This window comes from Amphibalanus amphitrite, unplaced genomic scaffold (assembly GCF_019059575.1).
Source record: "Amphibalanus amphitrite isolate SeventyFive unplaced genomic scaffold, NRLGWU_Aamphi_draft 000316F_arrow, whole genome shotgun sequence".
Classification (NCBI taxonomy): domain Eukaryota; kingdom Metazoa; phylum Arthropoda; class Thecostraca; order Balanomorpha; family Balanidae; genus Amphibalanus; species Amphibalanus amphitrite.
In genome coordinates, this window is record NW_024881811.1 from 39884 (window position 1) to 49448 (window position 9565).

At 50.8% G+C, this 9565-nt stretch overlaps 1 protein-coding gene across 1 annotated transcript in view; it reads left to right on the forward strand.

Annotated features, from left to right (window-relative positions):
* The window catches only part of LOC122388291, a 41138-nt gene extending 32186 nt beyond the window's left edge, over positions 1–8952 (forward strand). Inside the window, exons 2-4 of the mRNA XM_043379245.1 lie at positions 3794–4060; positions 6275–6362; positions 8674–8952. Of these exons, the coding sequence (XP_043235180.1) occupies positions 3794–4060; positions 6275–6362; positions 8674–8836 (518 nt within the window). The 3' untranslated portion in view covers positions 8837–8952. The remainder of the gene's footprint in view (positions 1–3793; positions 4061–6274; positions 6363–8673) is intronic.
* The last annotated feature ends 613 nt before the right edge of the window (positions 8953–9565 follow it).

The following is a 9565-nucleotide window of genomic DNA, read 5'->3' on the forward strand; positions in this document are numbered from 1 at the left end:
CCCCCTCGCCGTTTCGCCCCTGGTGGAGCTAGCGCGTCACGGAAAAAACGAGTGTGTGCGCCGTTACGAGACGCAGAGATTGGTACCCGATTTTAAGGTCCTAGGTCAACTGGTGAACTCTGAGGTCAGGTCAAGTGCCCCAAGGTACGGTTCAGTTTTTGGTGAATAACTTCGCAAAAAACGGCCGCAGAGCCGCGATTTTGGCAGTATCGTGTTCGCCTCGCTCAGGCGCGTCGAGCCGTCGAATGATCTACTTTTTGTTCGGGTCAGGTCAACTTAGGGTGTTGACCTCAGGTCAAGGTCAGGTCAGCACCTCCAGGTCACGAAGTTGGTCGGAAGAGGTCATATCGCATATCATTCGATTCGGCAGGTCTTCCTGAGTCCATTGGTGGCCTTCCCGACTCGCTAGCCCTATTTGATCGGGAGTTATTGACGAAAAACTAATATGACCTTGATGACGTCATAAATGACGTCACGCAAGGTCAACATTGCAAAAGTGACGCATCTAACCTTGCAAGGAGTGCATCAAATCACGATTCTGTGTCCGTGTGCTTGAGATAGTTGGAGATCGTTCCCGGCGCCAGAAAAGCAGTTTTCATTTTTCCCCATTGACTTATAATGGTGAGGTCACGAAAATGACCTGACCTCATATGACCTTTAGGAAAAATCCGAGATATACAAGTTGTGAGACTCATAATGGATACTAGATCCTGCAAGTTTCATTTCCCTGTGACATCTCCTCTGGCAGTGAGGGCGTTGCGAAGTTGCGACATCTGAAGACCGTGCAGAGGTTCACTTATGACGTCATAGGTCAGTGACCTGGCCTGACCCAAAATGCGGTTGGTGTCAAAAGATCCGGCTTGAATCAAAGGTCAGGTATTCCAAGTTTCAGCTCTCTATCGCCAGCGTGTTCGGAGCTATCGCGAAGAAACCCTATGGGGGGGGGGGCGGCACCCGCCCCCCCCCCCTCGGCCGGCGAGGGTTAATGTTTGAAAATATCGTTTCGCTAAAAAGATATTGCTCTTTTGGCATTCAGCTTTCACCGGACCTCAAAAAATATGTCTATGATTACAAAGATGGCCGGGACAGCACGTTGAATAAAAAAAAAAAAATGTGTTACAAAAACGCAATTTTTAAAGAAGGTCATCGAAGGATTTTGATAAAAATTACTTTTATCAGCTCACCGTCAGCTTTCGAATGGTATATTTCGTTTCTTCTGAGCATGAAATGACCTTCCGACGAACCGTGCAGTCTCCTCTATAGAAGTGAGGCAGACTGTTCGACTTCCCACAGCGGCCGACCGGGGCAGCTCTCTGGGGCAGGAACATTACGGCGCGATCACCACTGCAGTGGTGCAGAAGGGCACCACTGCAGAACCATCGGCCGAGCGGGTTGGGCGGCGCGATCGCCGCTGCCGCGCCGTTTCCGCCATCAGCGGCGCCCATTTCCGGGCCGAATTCCACTCGATTTGTGCTGCCACCTCGTCAGCGGCAGCCGGTCGCTGCGCGCGCCAAATCCCAGCGACAGCGGCCGATCGCCGCTGTCCAAACGGCGGAACGGGCGGCGACGGCCGTAATCGCATCACTCCGGGCGGCGGCGGCGGAAAACGGGCCACGAGTGGCTGGCGAGGGCGGGTGGCGTCAGAAAGGACGGCCGGAACGCCGGCGGAGAGGGCGAAGGAGAGATAAACACACAGAGTGATAACACACAAACACTCACAAAAGCACACAGGTAAAGGAGAGAGAGAGAGAGAGAGAGAGAGAGAGAGAGAGAGAGAGAGAGAGAGAGAGAGAGAGAGAGAGAGAGAGAGAGAGAGAGAGAGAGAGAGAGAGAGAGAGAGAGAGAGAGAGAGAGAGAGAGAGAGAGAGAGAGAGAGAGAGAGAGAGAGAGAGAGAGAGAGAGAGAGAGAGAGAGAGAGAGAGAGAGAGAGAGAGAGAGAGAGAGAGAGAGAGAGAGAGAGAGAGAGAGAGAGAGAGAGAGAGAGAGAGAGAGAGAGAGAGAGAGAGAGAGAGAGAGAGAGAGAGAGAGAGAGAGAGAGAGAGAGAGAGAGAGAGAGAGAGAGAGAGAGAGCATGGCATGATAAAAGGAATACAAACAAACCTCGGTAGAATAAGGCCGAGCGGTGAGGACAGAACACTTTGTTGGCCGCCCAGGTTTCTGAGGCCAATGACTCCGCAGCGGATCTGCAGTGGTCTCAGTGCGGTGCGATACCGCCCTCGATACCGCGGACCGTTTCAGCGCTGGGCCGGTATCGCTGGGACCGTGAGCCGTGCCCGCTGCCCGGTACTGATGGTGAGCCATACCGAGGGACCGCTGTCCGCTGCCCGCTGCGCCCGGAAACGGTGCAGTCGCGCCGTGAGCCGGGGCCGTCCCCGCTCCCCGCCACGCCGCCCTGATCGGAATTCTGCCGCCGCGCCCAAACCGATCGACGAAATTAAAAGCCGAGCTGGGGATCGAGAGGCGCCGAGCCGGATCCCGCAGAGAACAGCGGCCACTGATCCTGGAGAGAAAGGCGGCCGCTGATCCGAGAGCCTACCGGACTGCAGGGGTCACTGGTCCAAGGGCACTGTTCCACTGACCCGCAGGCCAGTTGGACTGGCCGGCCGGTCACGGCGATCGCTGGAGTCCGGCCGGTCACGGCGATCGCTGGAGGCCGGTTACGGCGGCCGGCTGGAGGCGGCAGCTGCCCGATAGGGTCAGTCTTGAGTCTGGTGCCTACACTGGCGCAGCTGATGGTGTGTGTGCTGGCAGCGCCGAAAACCCAGCGACAGGCGACAGGGGGTCGTAGCGGCGGATGGCGGCTGCTCCCTGGCAGCTTCCGGCCCGCCAAGCCTCGCCTCGGCGGCCTCGGAACGAAAACCAATAGGAAACTAGACAACGACTTCGCGGAAAACTGAACGGGCCCGCGGATATGACATGCACGGACTTTTATTAAATCTGGATGCCCTCATCAGTAGTCGGCTGAGGGCAGATGCATAATTTCAGTGGAGTACCTTTCCGGGGTAGAGGGCGCGGCACAGCGGCCCCGGCGCGGCCGGCGAGGCGTTCGGCAGCGGGACGAGATAGGGTCGCGGGATGCTGCCGACTGCCGGCGACTGGTCAGGCGATCTTCAATGGCACTCTGTGTGAGCCCCAATACCCCTATGAAGAAATTCTTTGCAGTTTTGTGCTCATCTCACCTTGCTGAATCATTTTCTGCTCTTAGTTTTGTAGTTAAATCAAAAATAAAGATTTTACTTTAAAAATGGCTGAAAAGTGGGAGCTATGCCCCCGCCCCCTGTTCCTTCGCCTATGCTATGCAGACAGTCGCATGCCTAGTTAGTATGTACCTACTGCGTAATGTGCGGTTACAGGCGACAGTCCTTCGCTGACCGCGGCGCCGCCTGGCCTCCAGTGCTCCACCAGACAAGAGGCAGCGATTTTCTGCCCAGGTCCGGGCGGGTCCGCCTGTTCACTCGCGTCAGCCAATATACCGTGGCATCAGCCTTCCAAAGGGCTGAGGACTCCTGAAGGCCACAGCCGCGCCACCATCAGTTTCTTTGTGCTCAGTACGGCTCGGTGCCTTCAGCTCCGCCCATAGCTTGGCAGTTGGGGGTTTACTGACGCCGGTAGGTAGGTAATGGTCCCATATTTGTGCATTGACCACGTCACCACAATTGATGAACTTTTCAGTGAATATTTACATAGCACAGCCCTGATGTGCTTATTCACACTGCACCGCCACGGGCACGCGAGGATGAATAAGCACCATGCGGCGTGCGTCACCTGCAGCCCGCTCGGCTCTCCGTTTCAGAGAACATCAGCAGCTCGTCGCACGGCTACGACAAACTCACCACCTGCGACGACCGCCATATCGGAGCCGTCCAGCTCGGCTCTGACCACCGCCATGTTGGAGCAGGCCAGCTGGGCTCAGATGGCCGCCCTATTGGACTGACCGAGCTCGGCTCGGCCGCCGCTGCTCCGTCCCGGCTCCCGCCCCCGGCCCCACCCCCGGCGGCAGCGCGACACTCGGCCAATGACGCCACCCCCGACTCAGAGGACTTCAGTCTCACTGACGACGGTAAGATGAGTTCAGTCTCATTGTCTCATTGAGCCGGTATCTATAATTCTTTAGGTAATGATATCAGATGGTAGATGATAGATCTAAATCATCATCAGATTCGGCTAGGGGGAGGCGGCGGGGAATTTTGCGGCTGACATAGCTACCATAGCTGCAATATTATCATAGTTAGTTTTGGAAAAATTACTGTTACTAAACGGCATATACCTACAAGGCACTAAAATATTTAATAAGTGAGATGATATATCGAACATAGGATTGCACGGTGTATGTACAGCCCTCAGCAGACTGCGTGGTAGGCATTCTTTATTCGACAAAACCGATAATAACTCAAAGGCTATGCTATCAGTCGGTCAGAACTCACTGCAAATAGATGCGCCATGCTCCACTCCTTCGATTAGGTCTATCACTTAACAAGATAAACGCCTTGTGTGGCAACAAAATGCAAAAGTTTGTTTTGGGGGCAAATATAAACTTTTGGGTTTTGATGCCGAACTAGATGGAAAATGAATACGGCGATGATGTCAATTTAACCCTATTCCTGGCGGGCTCCGCCGGGACAAGAAACTGGCGGGGGGGGGGGGGCCGATTCGGCCCCCCCCCCCCTGAGATCTCGAGAACGAAGCAAGATAGCGACAAGCGGTAAACGGCATCGGATACGCACGGCCAAGATCTACAATTTTTACTAAGGTCATTTTCAGGTCAGGTCAAAGATGACGTCACAGGGGTCGAAAAAGTCAAAATGGCGGCACTAGATATGGAGAGAGTTTTTCTCGAATAACTTTCGAATTAGTCAAGATAGGAACAAACTAAGGGCATCATCGTGATCCTCTCGTCAATCCGCATCGAATGATATATATGTTGACCTCGAAAGGTCAAGGTCAAAGGTTGACCTCAGGTCACGTGACCTCGAGGTCATCATGTATATCATTCGATGCGTCTTGACGAGCTAAACACAATGAGACCATCCACGCGTCTGTATCTTGTTCCTGTACGGAGTTATTGGCCAAAAACCTTTGGTGACCTTTGATGACGTCACATGACCTCACAGCTGCCCAACAGCAAAACAGACCTCAAGGTAGTGAAGGTTGATCGTATATGAAGTCATGTATCGTATATGGGGCCATTCCGACCCGTTTTAGTGGTAAAAACAGGGAGTTGATTTTTCCCCCATTGACTTATAATGGGGAGGTCGCGAAATTGACCTGACCTTAGGTCACCGATATCAAAATTCCGAGATATACAAATTGCACATACTGGTACCCTAACTAAACCCTGAAGAGAAGAAATTGATCGGTCAAAAACTCTAGCTCTGGCGTGATTGCAAACTTTTCTGAGGTAGCGTCACCAAACCGCCTCTGGTGACCTGACCTTAGGTCAGATCAACTCAAAATTTTCAGACATGTTGCGTAGAAGCCTTTTAAGAAAAGTCAGAAAATTTGAGCTTCCTAGCTCAACGCGTTTGGGAGATAGAACCAAAAAACCTCAGGGGGGGGGGCTCCTGAGGCCCCCCCCCCCGCCAGGAATAGGGTTAAGGTGCGAAGTCTCGCGCGTCTTGCTGTCACGATTTCCGAATGACCAATAGCATAGTATTCGCGTTATGCTCGTTTTTTTCGAAAAAAAAAATACCTACCACGCAGTTTGCAGAGGGCTGTACACTGTACAGCCCACCGCTAAAGTAATGTAGGGTTTTACCAATCTCAACGGTTGGCTTTGACTGACGATTGTTTAATGCGGAGTGATCGAAAAGAAGATGTCCATAGCTAAAGTTGCAGCTGCAAGGGTGAAGATACATATATGTAAGCTACATTCAAAGTTTCATTGTAGTCTGGCTAATCGTTCCTAAGCTTCAGAAGCAGATCATACCCATGACTGAAACCCCACATTACTTCTGCTGTGGACTGTGCCTCACTGCTGGCGCGGTGTCGGTGCTCTATTACCTCCATATAACTAAGCAGTCTTACTGCTCTGTCAAATAAATACCTACGCAATTGATAAATTTTACAATCAATCCATCAATTTTCTTCTTCAGTGTTAAATTAAGTTCGTACCATTCCTTGCACGGTTTAGTGTTTGATTCGATAATGATTGAAATCATGTTGAGTTATTACCTATGTGATTTTGCTTTCATTTGTCTTGCCTTCAGCACTGATATCATCCTATTATTGACCTGACTATACTATAATGCTTTGATGGAATATTTTATCATTGCAGAAGATGACCGCACATGCATCGTCTGTGACCTGACCTTCGTCACAAGAACACACCTTCGATACCACCAGAAGAAGAAACGCCATTACGGGTGAGTTAACGGTATGGGGTCGGTTAAGTCATTATAGGGGAAACCAGGGAAAAGCAACCAGTGCAGACACAGTAATGTTCGTTTCTACGCCGACTCTTCATTTTCAAACTGGGAAAGATTCTTCCTATGTCAACATGTTCCTTATTAAATTGCCTTTCATTCCAACTTCGTGTTGACTCTAAAGGCGTTCACTATAGGAGATATTGGCAAAATTTTCCACCTTATTCATGCTGGCCACTTTGCCCTAAACCCCGGTGCAAAGTGGACACCGGCGATGTCTCTGCCCTGACATTAGAAACAGAATAGGTGCCTCATGCGCGACTAGAGTTGTCGATGGTAATAAGGTTTAAAAGAGGATGATGGATGTTTATTTGTTATCTTCCCACCTGCAGCTAAACAATGCAACAATGCATTCGAAGAAAAAAACAACAACATTGCATTGCATTTTTTGGTAACTCATGTAATCGAAAAGTGGCCGAACTAAACGCCTGACGATACATTTTAGCATCAATAACGTTTCTTGTCCAGATGGAAACAATTTATGGCCAATTGGGGGCTGGCTACTTTACCCCGTCCACTTTGCCCCCGCGCCCCCGCGTATGTCGTCCAAGACAAAAATATTCCAGCTCAGCTATTAAAGGGACTATCCCACCTTTAACATGGGGTTTGAGTTGAGATAGCCAAGTTTGCGGCGAGGTTTAGAAACTACTATCTATCTAGGTTGCAACCCCCGCGGCCTCTTGGTGTTGAAGAAATTCGTTCCCTTCATTTGAAAATGGGCCTTGTACAAGGCCCGATCTTCAACATGGAGCGACCGTTAGTGTGACGTCACCTCGTTTAGTCATTCTGATTTAAATGGGTTTGTTCGTTGAAAAATCGCTTAAAACTTGGTCTGAACTTTGTTGTGGTGCCTTCAGAGTATGTAAAAAGAATCAGCTTTATGACAGTAATGTGGCCTGGGGAAGGAGGTAATTTTGGGCTGTGACGTCACATATTTGAAAGTTTGTGTTTGGAATATGGGAAGCCTAAGATGTTTAATGAAAAATAAATGCCAGAACCGTGTTCCTGGTCATCCAATCTATAAAGTCGGGCACAATTTAACTGGTTTTAACAACATTTTAGAAGGTGGGATAGTCCCTTTAATGAGGCTTAAAATTGGCACAAGCACGATAATCATACAATTCATGAAAAAACGCTTCAGTAGAATTCCAAACAGTTATGGAATAAAATAACGAGTCAAAAGATAAAGATAGTAAGACACTTGGGACGAAATAGGTACTTATTCGAATTCGTGTAACTATCACAGAACAACGGCGACGACCGGAGACACCGGCGTGGCTCATTCGAACGACCTTGAAGAGGACTATAATTGGCAACAAATAACTGGAGCTGACACCTGTTGGAGTTGGAGCTGACACCTGTTGGAGTTGGAGTTGACCTCAGTGTGGTATTTCTCGGACCAGTGGCGAGCCCCTCCACCGCCGCGGAATATACTGAAGGGCTGACGCGGGGTGACCGAACCCCCGACCATTTCCGGTCGAAGGGTAACGGTGCCCGGCAAGGTCACACAGCAGGATCAGTGTGCCAGTCACACACCTTGGGGTCACTTTGTGCCGGTCACACACCATGGGGTGACTCGAGGATGGCATGATTCAGGAGCTGGATGAAAATAGTTTGTAGTGCTCCGAACAATGTCAAGTTATTCATAGTGGAAACTGCATTTTTATTTTTTACAGTTAGCTTTATAAGTGACAAACACTCGCCCCGACCACTTGCGTGGCAAATGTAACAATTTTTTTTTTCATGAACCAGAAGCAAACGCGGACAAAGTGTTCCGAGACTAGGCATTGGGCCGAATCACGCGCCTTATTGCGCTCCGTCCACTCAGTCAAAAACATGCCCGTTTGTGAGCGGAGGGGTGCTCAATTTATCGGCGGCTCTGCTGAGGTCTTAGAAGTGAGTTGTAAAAAAGCTAACAGAGGAAACCAGGGCGCATGCTTTTGATCATGATATATTCAGGCCAAATCACGCGATTTAGTGCTTCCCCGGCAGGTGTTCTCTCTGTGAGGACTGAGTTCCCCCGGCAGGTGTTCTCTCTGTGAGGACGTGTGTTCCCCCCAACAGGTGTTCTCTATAAGGACGTGTGTTCCCCCGACAGGTGTTCTCTATAAAGACGTGTGTTCCTCCCCCGGCAGGTGTTCTGTCTGCGAGGACTGATTTCCCCCCGGCAGGTGCTCTCTCTCTCTGTGAGGACGTGTGTTCCTCCCCCGGCAGTTGTTCTGTCTGTGAGGACTGTGTTCCTCCCCGGCAGGTGCTCTGTCTGCGAGGACGTGTTCTGCACGCGGATCGCGCTCGAGTACCACAAGGAGGAGGCCGACCACTGGACCTCCTCGGATGACGAGGACGAGTTCATGAACCAGCCGGACGAGCAGGCCATGGAGAGCGAGGACGACGAGCAGCTGCTCTTCTACTAAACGGCTCCTCTCTTCTACCGGTCTGCTGGGGTCAGAGGCGGCGACAGGGAGGGCGGCTCCTCCGCGTTACTGGCGTGGTAACGAGCTCCTATTCTGCTGACGTGGTGACCAGCTCGTCTTCTGCTGACGTGGTGACCAGCTCGTCTTCTACTGTCGCTGCGGAGACACAGCGGCTGCTCTTCTACTGACGTGACGGAGTCCCACAGGGGCCGGCGGTCTCCTGCGGTTGGTCGGGGGAGGGACGGGGGAACAGGGGAGGGTGCCGGTGTCTGATATAATGGGAGAACAGCGGAGGGCATCGACAAGGCATTCATTGAAAATCTGCAATAATGATGCATATTCATTGGAAGCGGCTGGAAAGCCAGGGTCAGACAAGGCAAGCCATGTGTTGACAGCTGAACAGGTTATTCTCATTAGCATTATTTTGATGATATTTTTTCCTCTCATACCTTTCGGAATGTGACACTTAGGGGAGAGTGGGGTAAGATGCCCAGGGTGGGAAAGACGCCCCACCCCCTCTAGCGGCGAAACAAAGAATCGAACCTGGAAATTAATGTTCTTAGCGTAAAGCGGAAGCCTGCCTTGTTAACTGCACAAAAATTTGCGAAGCTCAGTTGGGCAACGGCTGGCTGGTGATTGCATGTTTTTTATTTGCTGCTTTCAAAAAATATTTTGGTGTCAAAACATTGTAACTATCAAAGAAGGTAGATAATTTTTGCGTCCCTTGCT